Here is an 18,651-nt window from a genome sequence, read left to right on the forward strand (position 1 = left end):
TGTGATGAGGCTGTGAGGGAATTACTATTAAGTTTAATATTTTGAATTGTGATAACAATTTTTGACACAATTTGAAGTGGAGTACTTTTATGATTATCGTGAGAATAGCCATATCAGCCTAAGAAATCAGTCTATTTTAATATTACATTGGAATAATACAGAGAGAGCTTCTTAGTTTTTATTGGCTATGGCTTTAGTATGTTCAAAAAGCCTATTGTATTGGGAGCAATCTTAATTTCAGCTCTGCTAAACAAATTTAAAATTCAACACTTTTACAGTTTTATTTGGTCTTAGAATTATATGAGATGTCTCATTTTACAGATACAGTGAGTACGCATCCAAACACTTAGAGATTTTTCCAATATTTTTATTGAATTTCGAGACATAAATCTTAAGGAGCTAGTGCACCGTAAAATTAAAAAAAAATCATTTTTATATATTTTTTGTATGATTCTTTCTGAACAGTTTGGTACAAAAATTGTTAATATATCTCTATTTTTAGCTTAGTTACAACAAAAATAAAGTTACAATAAATATGTACCACCATTTCATTCTATTTGATGGTGAAACTTCTTCTTACACTGCTGTTGCCGCAAGTAAAAACCAAATGGGCCAGATGTTCCTATAATAAAAGAAGAAAGTGTAAGACACATTCAAAAAAAAGAATTTCAACAAGGCTGCAAAAACTAAAACAAGAATACGAAGAAGTAATACAAATTGGAGGTAGGAATAGACTAAGAGATTGTCTAATTGATCAGCTGACTGTATACTATGGTAATGCTGTTAGAGCAAATGAAAATGATTTATTATCAATGCGGCAGGCTATCTAGGCAATTGGGAATAAAAAAAGCAAGTACAGATGAGGACAACCGCTCCACCATTGTTGTCCAGCCAGCCTAGAGACTTGGTGCAAAGTACCAGCAGCTATTTGTAACAATACAGTAAAAACAGGTTGGAATCAATAGAGCTGAAAGCCCAGGGATTGTTACTAGTTGATAGGAAAATCAGCAGGCTTACCTTGAAAACTATCTACTAGGATGCACTGATTTGAAAAAAAAAACACATAAAAGTACACACATTTTACGAATAATTTAAACATTTTCTCAACAAGTAGAGAACATTTTCTAGCCTAACTGTGTTTTTAGGCAAACTGAAAGTTTTTAAGCCATTATGTTAGTTCAAGTTATTGTAATTTTATATTGTGTAAACCCATTTTGATAATGGCAAATGTCTAGATATTAAATATAAACTATTAATATTATATATAATAATTAGATCATCATAATTATCATTGTAATTATATTAATTTGAGATTTTTCAACAAATGTAACTCAGTGTCTGTCAGATCTGAGTGCCTTCCTATTGCAAGAGGGGTTCCACAAGGATCGGTACTGGGCCCAGTGTTGTTCCATTTCTTTCAACTCAAGACTCTCAAATTACATTTAGAGCCTACAATGTTTCATGGGTCAAATGAAACCCATTGAAAACAGTTGGTATTTCAGAAATTCTGATGGACAATCGGAAGGTTAAGGATGATTAAACCTGGATTATTCCCATCTTTTGGATTCACTAATGTTTCAAGGAGTTGTTTTTATTAATCAACAGACTGTTTACATTGCGTGTAATGATGAAACGTGAAAACTTATATGAATCAGAAGTCTGTAAAGTATTGTTCATAGGTTGTGAATGTAATCAAGGTAATATTGGTATGATGAAAGCGTTGAAGGTTGTCATATTTGTCATTGCAACTTGAATTTGTTCCAATGCTAGCAAATTGCTATAATTAATTAAACAAATGAACCTGGTCCACTCTTTAAGGGGCCGTTCCTAAGTTATGTAATGCCCTCGGAGGGGGGAATGTTTTATTTTACTTCTGCTTATTTTCTAATAAACCGAAAAATTTTTGTTTAGACTTATTGGAATTATTCTTGTATTATAAAAAAAGTTTTGTTAAAGGCGTGTTATATTTCCACCTTATTTAATTGCTGCTACCAAGTTTGCAGAGGACCAAATAATTACTACGTCGTTGTTAATAATAATCCATTGTTAAATTTTAATACTATGTAACATCAACTTTATACTTGCCTTGAATCTCTATGTTTTATCAAAATTGAAATTAATGTAATTGAATTGAAAATCTGTGAAATATGTTTAGAGGAAGTGAATATTTAAAAATCTCATGTCAATGCAAACTGTTTTGTTTTTATCTGACGTGTAATCCAAAAATCACTGAATCATGCTTGTGTAAATCAGAAGTATAGATGTCAGTCAGCAAGGTCTTACTTTTACATTTTTTTAAAAATATGTGCTAGATATAAATTCAAATAAAAAGGTCCACTATGTTATTTGATAATCAAAGTATTATATAACATTAATTACTATATTCCTTTTTTAATTTTAATTTTTCTAAATTACATAATATTTAATTTAGAATAATGTAAGATAATTTAAATAAAACTCTGTCTAAGTTTGTCTAACTTATTATTTTTTTTCAATTATAGATACCAGACGACAAGAAGGAACCAGACGACAAGAAGGAACCAGACGACAAGAAGGAACCAGACGACAAGAAGGAACCAGACAACAAGAAGGAACCAGACGACAAGAAGGAAGAGGACAAAAATCATCTGTCAAACACTGACAAGTGAGTTAATAGAAATATTAAATTATTGTACATTTAGCAGATTTTGAAAGGCACACGGGTAAAACGTTCCAAAATAAATAATGGCTTATTTTACCGATAAGTGGATAATTAGTCATATAATGGCATTATGGTCCCTTGTTATCACTGCTCACAATCAGAATAGATAATGGAGTTGTCTTTTGAGTTTTCCTTCTGTAATATATTTCAAATTTGTTAAACTTGAATTTGTTCATGATATTAGAGGGATGTTTAGTAAATCTAATAAAAAGGTAATAACAATAAAAGTTTTTTTTTTTAGAAAACTCATCTTATATCTCAAAATAGTATTCTTCCACAGTTATAAACTTAGCCAAATGATTTTTTAATTATTTCGGCTCATTAGATAAACAGATTTTACCAAACCGTAAAATACTTCATGTCAATATTTCTGTTACAGCCAAAATCAGTCACTCGAAATTTCTTCCCAACAAGCCAAATTTTAAAATTTGGGAATAAGAAGAAGTCGCGTTCAGTGAATAGGATGGATGAATAACAATCAAAGCCCAACTCACACTTTCTTTATTGAGACTGTTGCAGTATGTGCTGAAGAATTCTCCTGGTGTGCTGAAAAAGCACTGTCTTGGATGTCAAGCTTGGTGTTTCTCAATTAGCACGTGTTCGCCATAATCCAACAGAACCCAGTTGAGACATATTTCATAAAATTGTAACATGTCTGCCTTTGTTACAAAATTTTATCAGAGACTCTAAAAACCCAAAAGAGAGTGGCGGTACGACCCATAATCTTTACAGTCTTCACAACAAAATAAACACAGTCTGACAAAACATTCTTCACACTTTTTTCAGCGTTTGTTATTTTTTAATCATTGTTTTTTTGTCTCTGAAGTGTATTAAATGATCCAGTTTGATTGATAGTTATGAATGTCAGTATGAAATGCCCAGTATGTTGTACCTAAACACTGCTAAATACTAATACAAGTTTTCTCATGTTTTTCATGGATAATGAAATGCATTTGTTCAGGACATTTTCTAGAAATCAACTTGCTCTCACACTTTCATTTTCCCACATCTTCTATTACCATACTTCAGTGATTTCTACCTGATTGGGTGGCTGAAGCAATTTTCATGTTCTGTGCTTCTGCAACCACTTTTAAACTCCTTAATCCAGAAGTAAATAATCTTCAATGCTAGTGCAAAATCCACGTAGAAAATAGACAAAATTATATATTTTTAAATTTGTGGAGAATTGTAACATCATCATTAAACTAATAATAAAATTGATATTTTAAAAGTGTATATTGGTCTTCAGTTGTCATCATATCATATAAAATCTCTTGCAAGATACTCTTCAATAGTGTACAAGAGTATCTACACTCCACTTTAAAGTTGGAGTGCCCCTATCCCTTTGGGATAAAATGTATGATCCGGACTTCCTGGCCCACAGGGACGTATGTAAGTAAGTTTAGATTCTCTCGTAAAAGTTCTTTAGTGGAAACCCTCTTTTTTAGAATCAGGACAGTTAACGAACCCGGGGTTATAGTCACCCAATCCTCAGTCGGCCTAGTTAATTGTCTAGGCCTAGCCTGAGTGCCGCTTACTCAGGTGGTTGAATCACGTTCTGAGACTGTGCTTGCGCATATTAATATGCAATGTATAAAGAACAAGGTGAATTTACTTTGAAGTTTTTAACCGTCGCATACTTTGTGACGTTCTTTGTGTCAATGAACACTGGTGCATAGAAGAACGAAATACAACTTTATACACCTATGGACTATCTACTTGCGGCTAGCTTCTGTAGATCTACTCCATATGGCGGAGCTGCAATTTTTGTAAGAAGTTCATTTAAATATTCTTTTTCTGTTGTAAATATTGATTCGTTCTGTGAAGAGAAACAATTTGAAGCGGTTATGATCTCTTTTAGTGTTATTAATTTGTTGATTTTATCTGTTTATCGCACACCTGACTCTTGTATTGTAACTTTTACTGATAGATTGTCTCAACTTCTTGAATTTGTCTGCAATAGTCCTAAGTTCTTTAAATATAAGGTCGTTATCGCTGGGGGACATAAATATTGACCCCAATAGGAGTACCTTAAATACAGCTAAGTTTCTTAATGCACTAAAATCTTATGATTGTTTTTGTCTTAATCTGTCTCCCACCAGGCTGGAGTCTTGTCTGGATAATTTCATTTCCAATCTCCACCCTTCTTCATATACATGTAAAACTGTTCAACCTCACATCTCCGATCACCTTGGTTTGTTGTTAAATATTGATTTATCTTATTTGTCATCGTGTACCGCTTTACCAGCTGATAAGTGTGAAAAAAATGTGTATAGTTTTAGAGTTTTAAATGATTGTTAGTATTAATAGATTTTTAAGTACAGATTGGGTAACATTGACTGGTCTGAAGTGATAGTTTCAAATGACCTTGAAGTGGCTTTTGATTGTTTCATGCAGGTCCTTCAACATAAATTTTAATGATTGTTGTCCTACTAAAACTAAAGTGGCCAAAAATACTGTAAATAATAATCGCAAACTTAAAAAACTGGTATACTCCTGTTTTAAAAGCAGATTTAGGCTATTTTTAGATATTAGTCATAGTAGATGTAAGAGCAATCCTGCCTTATGTGAAATCCACAGAAGGGTTAAGAAGTTCTATAGGGAACAAATAGATCTAGCTAAGAAAAATGCCAACGATGCTTATATCGTGGAATCACGTAACCTCTGTAAAGCTGCCTGGAACGTCATTAATCTGGAAACAGGGCGTACACCTAAGAAAAACTTACAGACAGAGCTTCCTATATCTGCTAGTGATTTCAATGATTTTTTTGTAAATATTTCTAATAATGTAAAAGGTTAATAATGCCGTTAACTTGAATTTAGCTTGGTGCCATCGATATCTTAGAGTCTAGTGTTATAAAGAATCCTCAATTACTGCCATTTAAATGGAATTTTTGTGAATTCTGATGATGTTTTTTAAAACTGTTATTGGGCTCAGTAATTCAAAATCTGAAGATATTTTTGGTCTTTCCAACTTTGTGTTTTAAAGAAAATAATAGATGTAATCTTGTATCCCCTCACTTTTCTTATTAATTGGATACTCGCAGTTGGTGTTTTCCCACATTGTTTGAAACTTACTCTAACTGTGCCTGTATATAAAAAAGGGGATAGATCTAATATTAGTAATTATCGACCTATAGCGCTGGTTCCTGTTGTATCTAAAGTGGTCGAAAGTATCATTAAGTCTCAGATGGAATGTTATTTTGAGCAGAATCATCTGCTCTCATCTGCCCAATTTGGTTTTAGAGAAAATCTGTCTACTGTTTAAAGCTGTTGAAAAGTGTTGTAATCCTTTATCTTGAATAGCTTTGAAAATAGTGAGGGAGGCCAGCACTTTATTTACTAGATCTAAGCAAAGCTTTCGATACTGTGCCCCATCAGGTATTGCTTGAGAAATTGAGCTACTATGGTTTTGGAGGCAACGTTGTCACTGTTTGTCCTCATATCTTTTAGATAGATCCCAGTTGGTCAAAGTTGGTGATCAAAGATCTGATCTTAGAAGGGTTGAAAGTGGGGTTCCCCAGGGTTCTGTCCCTGGGTCCCCTTTCTGTTTATAGTTTTTTATCAACGACCTTCCCAATTTTGTACCTAATAAGAGTGTTCTTTATGCTGACGACACCACACTAATGTGTTCTAATAAGCTATCTGACATTAATTCTGTAGTAATAAATTATATGAGGGAAAGGTCTTACCTCTGGTTTGATGCCAACTGCCTATATGTTAACGAGGATAAGACGGAGCATATTGTTTTTAGTTTAAGGAAATACTCTGACAATAAATCAATAAAGTTACTGGGAATTAATTTAGATTCTAGGCTTACTTGGAGAAGTCATTACTGATGCTCTTTGTTTCTCGCCTGTCTCGAGTAATTTTTTTACTGAAAAGACTTAAAATTTGTACTAGCTCTACCATAGTTACTAAGGCATATTTTTGCGCTGTTTCATTCCCACCTTTTGTATGGTGCCCTACTTTGGGGCAATTCAAGTGGTGCCAAATGAGGTTTTTTTATGTCAAAAGAAGGCCTTACGCACAGTTTTTGATGTCAGTACTAGTGATTCTTGTAGGCCTATTTTTGTAGAACACGGTATACTTACTTTGCCGTGTATTTTTTATCTTTCAATGTTTGGTATATGTAAAGGAAAATCTAGATGTTTTTTAACCTGAGAAGTGTCACTCATAATTATAATACAAGGTACCAAGATCTTCTAGATTTAAGATATGTTAGACTCACCAAAACCCAGCAAATGTATTTGTATATTGGGAAAAAGCTCTTCAATAAGTTACCATTAGGCTGTAGAGATATTACGTGTAAAGTTTTTAAAAATGTTGTTTTAAGATGGCTTAAGAAAAAGCTTTTTATTCTGTTGATGAGATGTTATCATGAGCAGTATTGACATTGTATTTTTAATTTAGTTTTTTATGTTTTCTGACATGTACTTATGACCATAAGTGCTAAACCTAGTATTCTAGTATTATCTAATTTCTTTGACTTTGTCATGGCATTGTAATGTGGGACGACAATAAAATGATTCTTGATTCTTGAAGAAATTTTGTAATAGCCGTCAATTTACTTCTTCAACTTTTTACGTTACACTTCTTGTGGTCTTCTGGTAAGTGGTTCCACAGCTTTATTCCCATGTATGAGGGCTTCTCCTTGAACAGAGCCAGTCTGTGCACAGGAAGATGGAAGTCTGCTGTACCTCGACCCTGAGTAGTTCACTCTCATGAACAAATGTTACCGCCTCCAGAACATACAGAGCTGCAACAACAGTTATTATTGATAAAATAGTAAAAGGATGGATGGCAGTTCTCTTCGGTTGGAAGTCAGCAAGGAACCTCAGTGTAAAAATAATAATATTTAAAATATATGTATATAAAATATTTATATTTATTTAAAAATAATTTTTATACCTTTTATTCAATAAAAGTTAAAAATAAAGATAAAAAGTACCCCTGTAGAGTTTGCTTTTATTACCCACAACATAGACTAGCCTTTCATTAAATTATACTTATCCTACAAGTATTACGTAACAATAATTGAAAACTATTTATATATAATAAAAGTGAATAAATAATATAAACAAACAATGTATATGCAATATAAACAAGTAACAGTGGCCTAAAATTTTAAATCACTAGTGTCCCAGATATGTACTCATCAATTGAATAAAATGCTTTATATTTTAACCCAGTAGTAATGGATTTAAAAATTTTTAACATGACTAACTGACGCTATATCTGGTAATTTATTAAACAATTTAATTTCCATGCATAAATGACATATTTATATTTTTGGTTTTTTCTTTCCTAAAATTTGCTGTATCCAATTTATCTTTGTTTCTAGTATCATAGCTATGAAAATTAATGTCATTTTATAAGACATGAATATGTATACATACCTGGCATAGTCATAATTTGTATTTGAATAGGAGATAGCAAGACACTATCAGGTGAATCTTTGATAATTCTTAATGCTTTTTTTTTGCCACACAAATGCTTTTTTCGTTACTACAAAATCACCACAACAAAGCTCCATTTCTTAAATAAGGGTGGAAAAAACATATCCATGCTGATGCAGAATTTCATTTTGTAAGTAAGTATGCAACTCTTGTCAATGTTTTACAGATTGCACGGACATTTAGATCTCAGGTTAGCTTACTATCTAAGTGTATACGTAAAAGTTTTACAGGTTTAATATGTAACTTATCATAAATATTAATATCCAAAGAGAAACGAATGTGCTCGGTTTTTTTCTTTATTTACAGCTAGAGAATTGGACCTAAATCACTCATTAGCTATATCCAATAGCCTCTTCTGATCAATAATAAATTAGGTATATATTTATTGCTACTCAAAATAGAAGTGTCATCAGCATATAACACAGAAGAACATGGCATGTTATGTGCAAAATCATTCACTGCTATTACAAAAAAGAATGGCTCTATCATAAAACCCTGTGGAACATTACTAAAATCTGATTTATTTCTACTGTGTACAACCGTTTGCTTACGATCATAAATATATGATGAGAAACAGCTTCAGTTTATTATTTCTTAAACCATAACCTTCTTATTCGTTTTGGAGTAAGTTATGTGGAATACAGTCAAATGCTTTTTGTAAATCTATTAATGAGGCTGCGCAAGCCATTTTGTTTTCAAAGCTATATTAAACATTTGACACTACCAACTCTGCATCTTTAATTATATTGTGACCTGGAATAAAACCAAACTGCTCTGTACATATGTTTAGCATATACATATACAGCTGATTTTTAATGCAATGGTGTCAAATATTGTGCTAGAAATTGGCACCAGCTATATCGGACAAAAATGAGCAGGGTTCACTTTGTCTCCTTTCGTATAAATAGGAGTCATTTTAACCACTTTCAGAACAGTAGGAAAAGTATATTCTGAAGCATCTTATTGTATAAGTATAATAAGGGTTATAATATAAATAATATAATATCCTTAACAATTTTGTTAGAAAATCCATGAAAATCTTCATATTGCGAAGAAATAAATTCTTTTACGCATTTTAATACATCATAATCTGTAATGCAACGCCATCAAAAACTATAGGTTAAGTTATTAGACATAAATAAAATATACTGATTTAAAAACTGTAAAGCTTTGGTCTGATAATTATTTGTATTATTATTTAATAGGTAGGCTGAATTGGAAAAATATGCATTATAGACAATAGACAAACTCTTTTATTAGCATATTCGTAGAGAACAGCAATAATGTCAAAAATACTATATAGTTACAATAATATATAAAAATACAATAAAACTATTTAATTGTAAAATACAAATGTTTAAAATTAGAATTATTGTAGTGAAGTTAGTAGCTCAAATGTTCCAAGACTCAGGTGCGTGTCCTGAATTCTTCCAGAGAATAAATTAGGATCAGCAAGCAGCCACTTTTTTAGTTGTTTCTTCAGTAACCTTAAATCTTCTGTCTTAATTGTGGATGGGAGAAGGTTAAACAGCTTGGCACCAGCGTAGGAAGGTTTTTTTGCAAATAGTTTGGTCCTATGCAATGGCAGGGTAAAATCCAGTCCATTTCTGTGTGGTATCTGTGAAATTGGTAATTTCTATTTATATTTTGTAATGTACAGTGAAGGATTGTTTCCAGGTTGTAAATTGAGGGGATTGTTAGTATTTGTAGATTTTTGAAAGCTTGCCTACAGCTGTCTCATAGTTGCAGACCTTCCATTGTTCTTAGCGCTTTCTTCTGTAGGACAAGGACTTATTGAAGGCTGCTACTTGATGAACCACCCCAAAGCACAATGCCATAGCGTACATGACTTTCAAAGAGTGCATAATAAGCTGTTAAGGTGGCTTTGGCAGTGCTGGTGGCCTTTAAGCGCCTCAGTACAAAAATTGCAGTGCTTAATTTTGCACATAGAGAGTCAAGATGGGCATTCCATGACAAAACAGTTATCAATTATTAAGCCAAGGTGTTTTGTTGATTCATTTAATGTTAGACCAGGGGATCCTGCTACTGCATTCTTTTGTCGGCCTAAAACAATTTGTTTGGTTTTGCATTCATTAAGAACCAGGTCATTAATGTCGCAGTACTCCTTAGCCATGCTGACTGATATATAAGAGGAAATGTCTAGACTTTCCAGCAGTTTTCCCTATGGTAAGGAGTGCTGTGTCGTCTGCATACATTATTGGCCAGCAATAGGCTTCAAGATACGATGGAAGGTCTGAGGTGAAGAGAATGAATAAAACAGGACCGAAAACCGAGCGCTGTGGAACACACTGGGTAATGTTTAATGGTGCTGAAGTAACATTGTACACCGTTTCCTGGGAGGATTGTTTAATTTCAACTATTTGCATTCTTCCCTCTAAGTAGTTTTTAAACCACTTAAGTGGTGTACTTCTGATTCCCAAGTTGACAAGCTTTTCCAAGAGGTGGTCGTGGTTGATACAATCAAAAGCTTTACTCAAATCCAAAAAGGTGGTAGTGATAGTATTCCTCCTTTCCATGTTTTCAACTATGTGCTCTACCAACTCTACCAGTGCAGTCATTGTTGATTTCTCAGTCATGAACCTATGTTGTCTAGTGGGCAGCATATGGCTGACACTGAGGTGTTGTACAAGACGTGCTAATACTATCTTCTCTATTAATAATTTTTAAACGGTTGGAACTAGAGAAATTGGTCTAAAATTTGATATTTTATCTTTTTCAGCCTGTTTGTGTAAGGGATAAACTTTTGATGTCTTTAGTTGTCGAGGAAAAACACCTTGCAAAAGAGATTTAGATTGTTTTTAAGCTGACTGTTAAGTGGAAACTATAGCTTTTTCACATATTTTATCATTTTGAAATGTTTCATTTTTAATAATGTTCCACACTGTTTTACACTTATTATTAGAACTATTAATGTACTTATTATTTGCTATTCATTTTGCCTACCTTATTTCAGATCTTTAAGCTTTTTTTACCAATATACCTGTATAGTCATTCTTAAATATACTTTTCTCCAACTCATTATTACAATTTTTCAAGTCTATCATTTTATAAAACTAACATTTCTTTTGATTTGCTAAGTTTTGGAGTAAACCACGTGACTCTTTGTTTTCTTTTCAATGAATTAGTTTTTATTTCTTTTACATCACACCAATATTTATAAACATCTGTTAGTGTTTTGATAGTAAATAACCAAAAGCTTTCTCTAAATCATTGTAAAATGTTAAATTTAATCAATCTAATGAATCAAGATGAGTTTTAAATGAAGCAATTGTAAATGGTTTTAAATCTCAAATGCTACGAAACACAACTTCTTTTTTTCTATACTAAACAAATATTTATTACTAAATGTAGCATGATCAGAAAAATGAGTTTGAATGACATGAGAGGTCAGAATATTCTTTATTACAAATTTCTTTAAACAAATGCAATGGTGTCAAAACAATACTGTATACAAACATGAGTATTTTCATAACATTGTAATACAATATAATATGTATACTTAAGTCCAGGTTTGTTTGATAAAATTCGTCCATTGAGGAGATTGGATTGTCCAACAAGAAATTTTTCAGTCTGTTCTTTAGTAATTGCACCAGTTCCCTGTCTGAAGTCTTGTGGTAGGTGGTTGAGGATCTTTATAATACCCGGCATATATTGGTTGCTTTGCAAAAAGAGAAGTTCGATGAGCTGGGAGATTGAAGCGGTTTGCATGTCTTGTATTATAGTTGTGAAAGGTCGGTTCCTTGGGCTGGTTTTTTGATTGATGCATAGTGAGCCACCTCACAAATGTACATTGCATATACAGTCAAGATTTTGAGGTTCTTAAAATGTTCTCGGCAGCTCTCCATAGGTTGTAGGCCTAGTATAGTTCTTACAGCCCTCTTTTGCAATATTAAGATCCTGTTCATATTGGTCTTGGTTAGTTCCACCCCATGCAGCTATACCATACTTTATGTGGATTTCACAGAAAGCGTGGTAAATTATTTTTGCTATTTCTGGAGTGGCCAATTTGTGTCATTCTTCGTATTAAAAATATACCAGTGTTCAATTTTTTGCATACATTGTCAATGTGGGCTGTCCAGGTAAAGGAACTGTCAATGGTAATGCCCAGGAAGCATGCACTCTATTCCACTTCCACCTCAGGTAATGCTGGGTCCTCTCTTCCTCTTATGCCAAACATAATTTGCTTAGTTTTCTGTGTGTTTTTATAACTAAGTCATTTTCATTGCAGTATTGAGTGGCTAGATTTGTGGCAATAAATGCACTTATCTGAAGTAATTCAGTAATCTCCTTACCCCAGCACAAGGGTAGTATCATCAGTGTACATTATGGGATTACAATTGTCGCTTAGATATGCTGGTAGGTCATTTGTTGTCAGGATAAAGAAAGCTGGCCCCAGAACAGAACCTTGGGGTACCCCTCTTGTTATTGGTAGAAGGTGTTGATAGAACTTTTTTGGTGATAGCCTTTTCTTGACTTAAAAGCTCCACAATCTGATGTCGATTGGTCAGATAGTTCTGAACCCATTCTGCTGCTTTTCCCACTATACCAAGAGATTGTAACTTGGTGAGGATAAGGTCATGGCCAAGGCAATCGAAGGCCTTGCTAAAGTCCAGCATTATACGTGCTGCTATTCTGCCAACTTCTATATGGTCACTAGTTTCCCTCAAGTAGACTTATTAAGGCTGTTGTTGTGGATTTACGTTCCTGAAGCCATGTTGGTTTGGTGTCATCAACTCATTTTCATAGCAGTGATCCAATAACCTTTTGAGGGCTATCTACTCAAACAGTTTGGATACTGTTGAGATGACTGATATTGGTCTGTAATTGTTTATTTTCCAATTTGTTTCCCCCCTTATGTTTTGGATAAACTTTGGATGTTTTAAGCTGTTGGGGGAAAATTCCTTGACAAAAAGATCTGTTAATTAGGTATGAGAGGGGTTCAGACAGCTCCTCACAACAGAATTTCAAGATCCCTGGAGATATTTCATCCAGACCAGCTGAGTGCGTTGATTTCAGAGAAGTATTGTCTGCAATGTGTGTAAAGTATTCGTTCAGGAAATCTGCAATTTCCTGAGGGTCTTCAAGTTTTTTTCCATCAGCAAGTAGTTCTAACTTTGGTTTATTGTCATTCTTTCCTGTCTTTTCATCATTTATGACCTTCCATGTTGCTTGGGACTTGTCATGAGCTTGATTGATGTATGTCACTATGTGCTGTCTCTTTATGTATCTTAGTTTCTAATCGTATGCTCTTTTCCTGGTTTTCAAATTGGGTTTTGTCTGTTGTAGAGCCAGTCAGTTCAAATCTGCGCTGAGCCTCCAGAAAGTCCCTTTTTAGCTTTGTGCTTCATCATTTAAGAAGTATTTTTCGCTTGGCTTGCTTTCGAGGTCTAGTTTTCTTTTTGGGGCATGCAATATCCAATATAACATTCAGGTGTCATAGAAAAAGCGTCATATGCATCTTGTAGGTGGTGTACATTTTTTACATTGTCCCAGTTTTTTGTGTTTGTTAAGAGAGATTTTAGCATCACAATATTGTCATCGTTGAGACTGTGTCTTGTAACAGAAACTGTAGTTTTTTCTTTTGTAGGGATGTTAAGGGTACACAGCTGAGCTCTCTGTAGTCACTGAGTCAGTTTATAGTACGTCCACTTGTACAACAATTTGATTTGGCTCTTGGCTCATTAGTTGTTATTCCAGCAGGCATTTTCTTATTATACTTACTTGATTGAGATAATACAGATTATATGATCTTAATACATTAAGGAAATATTTACGTTTACTGGTTGTTTTGTTAATGTTTATATTAAAATCTCCTCCTATGATTATTGTACCAGCATATTTTTTTAACCAAGAACTTCAGTAAAATATTGAGAAAATAAATAAACATAGCAACCTCTGTAAACACTTGAAATTTTAATACCTTGTAAATAGATGCAGTCACCAAACACCTTTTCTACACAGTAATTTCCAACATGTATCATCTTATAATCTAATCCATCTTTGATCAAAATAGAGCAGCAACCTTTAGTAAGAGGTGGTTTTCTACAATAAATAGTAGCTAAGATGTATCCGCTGCAATGTAAAGCGTCTTGACAAACCCAACGCACATTAATACTTAAAACATAACAATTCAGCTTATCCTAAACTAATTCTAGAGGAAACATTATGTCTTAATTGATTGTACATTGAGGTAAAGCATTCTTAAGACCCTGCTATTATAGGCTGTGTTCTCAATATTGGAAGATGCTCTTTTGTCAGTTTGTCATTTCCCAAATTGTTGGTTCTGGTGTTTCTTGCTGTAGGGCCACTGAATAAGGATGTATACATAGGTTGTGCGCTGCCAATTCCTATCACCTCACATATATATTCTCCGCTAACCACACCTTCCCTCTTGGTTTAAGATGCATACCATGAGTTGTATCACTCTGTGTTACTTATTTCCCCCAAAGTTACATTTTCATATGTCTCGCTAAGTCTTTTGAGTTCTTCATTCATTTTATTGGTCACCAAATTCAAACACGATCAGTCAGCCATGTCGTATCTGTTTGGTAAGTCTACCACTACTACCGGTTAATCAAAAAACTTGTCAAGAATCTCTTTAAATTTTAGTCACTGCATCATCACCTTCATTTCTAGCAACATCATTTGTCCCAGAAAAAATTACTAGAATATCTTCCTTTCTTACAAGTTCCTCTTTTATTTCCTTTCATTTCAAATTTGTGATGTTCAGCCTACTGAATTTACTAAACCTACTGATATGTTTCTTATTTTTACTTGTTTTATCCTTGCTGAATTCATCCATTTTTTAATTTAAATGCCATGATAAATCTCTACCATGGCTATTTGCACAATTCAGTATTTTATTATGATTTTCCGGTTCACTATCCACCTCGTTATTCAGATCTAATGGCATTAAGATTTGATAATAATTTTCATGTATAAAGTTAGGTTCCATACCAATTTTATTCAACTCGGAAGAGTTTGGGTCAACTTTGTTTTTTGCATTCCTCAGAGAGGACGGCTGAGTAGAGTTTCTTTTTATTTGCTTGTTCAGGTCTTTTATCAGTTGGATAAAAGTTAAAACTTGGGCAACACAGTAAAATTTACAAAATAATGTATACAGCTTATAAAATGCAAATAGGCAATACTAACGGAAGGTTATGTGAGAAGAATGCATAATGTTGTGTAATGTTCTGAGTAAAATGTACCATCTCGAAATAAATAAAATCATCTGTACATGTATTTCAACATCAATGTAGTGTAAAAAAGCAAATAGTCCTATCAGTAACCTATAAATAAATGTAATCTACCTATACAGATTTTGTTGTTGTAAATACATTGAACATAGTAAACTAATTTTAATTTATTTACATTATACAGACACAAAATTATAATTTCTATCAGATCCCTAACCTGAGGCCAAATTTGCCTCAGCCAACCATTTAAGAGTTAGCTGTACTGGTGGCCATTTGGGTTTTGGCACATAACATTTTTAAACACAAGCTCTTTTATGATTTATTTCTTGTCATATAATTATGAGAAGCATCTCATTTTAAAGATGTGTTTATGTTTAATGCACATCCAAATGCTTTTTAATTTATCCAATATTTTTTGTATTTTAATGTATAATATAAAAAATATACTTCACAAGAAAAAAGTGTTTTTTTTAATCCTGAGAGAAAGAGACGATTGTCTCCGCACTTAGTCCTATAAGGACCTTTGCACCTTCCTTACATTTGTGTCCTCCAAATCTGAGACTTTTTCAGAAGCCGATCAGATTTGAGGGCTCCTGTACTCTGATGCCCTTGGGGCTGAGGAGATATGCCCCTAGGAATCTTTTCAGAATTTTTGATATGGCAGGACAGTGTAGCCAAATATGCTCCGCTGATTCCTCCTCTTCTCCACAGAGTCAGCATTCATCAGTCTGGCTAAGATAGCTGGCATACTACGCTTTTATTCAGTGTATGCTATCATTTGGAAATATTGCTTGGTGGGGAGCTAGTAAAAAACTCTAAACAGCCTGTTTTTATGCCAGAAACAGTTGCTGAAACTTGCTTTTCACAAAAAACTACGTAACCCTACAACTCTATTTCAAGAATTATCAATCCTTACAGTTCGTCATTTATTTATAAAATCTCTTCTTAGTTCACATCCTCTCACACTTTCACTTAATTTAATTTTTTTCAGAAATTCCCCATTTATATAACACCCGATATACCCGTGACACAGGAATAGCCACTTTACAACTATATAGATGTTTCTCTAAAACCAATTCATATTACATATCAAATATACTATTCAGAAATGTTTCTAGATTCTTTCACACTTATAATTTCTTTAACGCACAATCCTTGTCAGTTTTAAATAACCGTATCAGTGAGTGGCTATTGCAATTAGGCTTATCAGTGGCAGAGATCATTATCACTGCTGGGTACTGGGGATGTGACCCCCCTTGACCATGGCGTTGTCACTATTACTAACCGAACTCACAGACACGCGCACACACAGGAACACACACACACTCTCTTTCTCTCTCTCTCTCACATCTCACTCCTCAATAAATGGATTATTTAGTTTAGCCATATATACCATTTTTATTTCAATTGTTTTGCCACCGCATGAATAAAAACAATCACTTACACAGTAAAATTCAAGAAGCAATAGATATATATATATATATATATATATATAATTTCAATAAACATTGTATCACAAAAAGTACTTGCTCCGCCGGGAGTCAAACCCGGATCTCTCACTTGCCGGGTGAATGTGCTACCATTACACCACAGAGCGCTTACTTTTTCCGATTCAATTATTTTGTATTTGGCCGTATCTGTCACATATGCGTTTAAATAAGCAAACTAACATATGATCGGAAGACCAAATACCTGTCAAATGACTTTTATTTACATTAAATTGTATAAATGGCAATTGCCTTATATGTAAATTTATATTACTTATATATAAAGGATATATATATATATATATATATATATATATATATATATATATCCCTTTATCTTTTTACTTTATTCTTACTCTATTACTAACATATCTAGTGTGTTATTTAAATTTTATGTTGGTGGCTAGATGCAACTAGACCTACGCTTTCCTAGGCTTTCCAGTATTGTTATATTTATTGTGCTATTCATTACACTTATCTTACATTTTCTTCTATATATAAGCTGCTGTATATATAATAATAGCTATTTCACATAAGAAAAGATTGTATATATGTATATATAAACTACTGGAATAAACGTTATTAATTCATTCAAACATTTTAGATTGTCTTAATCCTGAGACCCTACTCCAATTAAAGTATCCTCTTATCCTCTTTTCCCCAATCTTTTACAAGAGCTTTGCTGTTGGAGAAAGCTATCCCGCAACCTGGCTCTGGCCTCACCATAATGGACTCCGCTCCCTTTTTGGCGAAGATTTCTGCTTTTTCATTTCCATGAACCCCCATACCCCATAGTGTTACTCTGTTATTCTTAGTCAGCTCTGCCAGAGCATTCTTGCATTCCCAGACTGCTTTCAAATCAAACGAACATGTATCAAGTGCCTTCAGTGCAGCCTGGCTGTCAGAAAGTATCAAGTATTTTGCTCCTTTTATCCTCATTTGTATGAGTCTTCTGGCACATGATTCTATTGCCATGACTTCCTCAAAAAAGTGTTTGGGTACATATTTAACTTATCTGTAAAATGAAACTAGTTTTACAACCAAAATTGAGGCTCAACATTGTTCTTACTGGGTATCACTCAAGGTCATTTTACAAAAACAGGTTCTTAAAATACCAGGTGTTTCAAAAAGAATATACGTATTACAATCTATTATTTTGTCTAAATTATCGATCGCTGCACCTCGGCTCGGTTATTGAAGAAACGAACACATTCTAGTTTTTAATAATAGCAGGTAGATGTCAGTTGTCTTCTGTTTTGCTTGGTTACTGTCATATGTTTAAAATGGCTACTCCGCAACAGAAATCATTTTGTGTTCTCGAGTTTGTGAAGTCCAATTCTTTGATTACAGTACAAAGACATTTCAGGTTGAGGTACAAAATTGAACCTCCGAACGGGTGGAACATGGTATCAACCGTTTGTAGATACAGGATGTGTATGTAAAGGAAAGAGTCCTGGTCGCCCTCGTGTTCGTGAAGAAAATGTTGCATGAATTCAAACTGCTTTTTAACGTAGTCCTTCAAAATCAACTTGTGCCAGTCGGGAGCTACTGCCTACAACAACAATTTGGCGTGTTTTGAGGCGTAGGTTGGTTATGAAGCTGTACAAATTACAGCTCTTACAAGATCTGCGTCCTGGTGACAAACGCTAATGTGTGGCATTTTGTAACAAGATTCTTGATGTTGTTGACAATGTTAACACTTTTGCACAACGCATTGTGTTCAGTGATGAATGACTTACCATGTCAGTGGTCAGGTAAACAAACACAATGTTCGAATGTGGAGCCTA

The 18,651-nt window shown here is 33.6% G+C and overlaps 1 protein-coding gene across 2 annotated transcripts in view; it reads left to right on the top strand.

Annotated features, from left to right (window-relative positions):
- Positions 1–18,651, top strand: part of LOC124366076 — a 37,883-nt gene that overhangs the window by 10,929 nt on the left and 8,303 nt on the right. The window contains exons 4-5 of one of the 2 annotated variants that reach the window (XM_046822303.1): positions 2,502–2,644; positions 3,081–3,990. In XM_046822303.1, coding sequence (XP_046678259.1) covers positions 2,502–2,644; positions 3,081–3,126 — 189 coding nt within the window. In that variant the 3' untranslated portion in view covers positions 3,127–3,990. Of the gene's footprint in view, positions 1–2,501; positions 2,645–3,080; positions 3,991–18,651 lie in introns of those variants that run through there. The other variant, XM_046822302.1, reaches the window with a different exon arrangement.

This window comes from Homalodisca vitripennis, chromosome 7, assembly GCF_021130785.1.
Source record: "Homalodisca vitripennis isolate AUS2020 chromosome 7, UT_GWSS_2.1, whole genome shotgun sequence".
Taxonomy (NCBI): Eukaryota; Metazoa; Arthropoda; class Insecta; order Hemiptera; family Cicadellidae; genus Homalodisca; species Homalodisca vitripennis.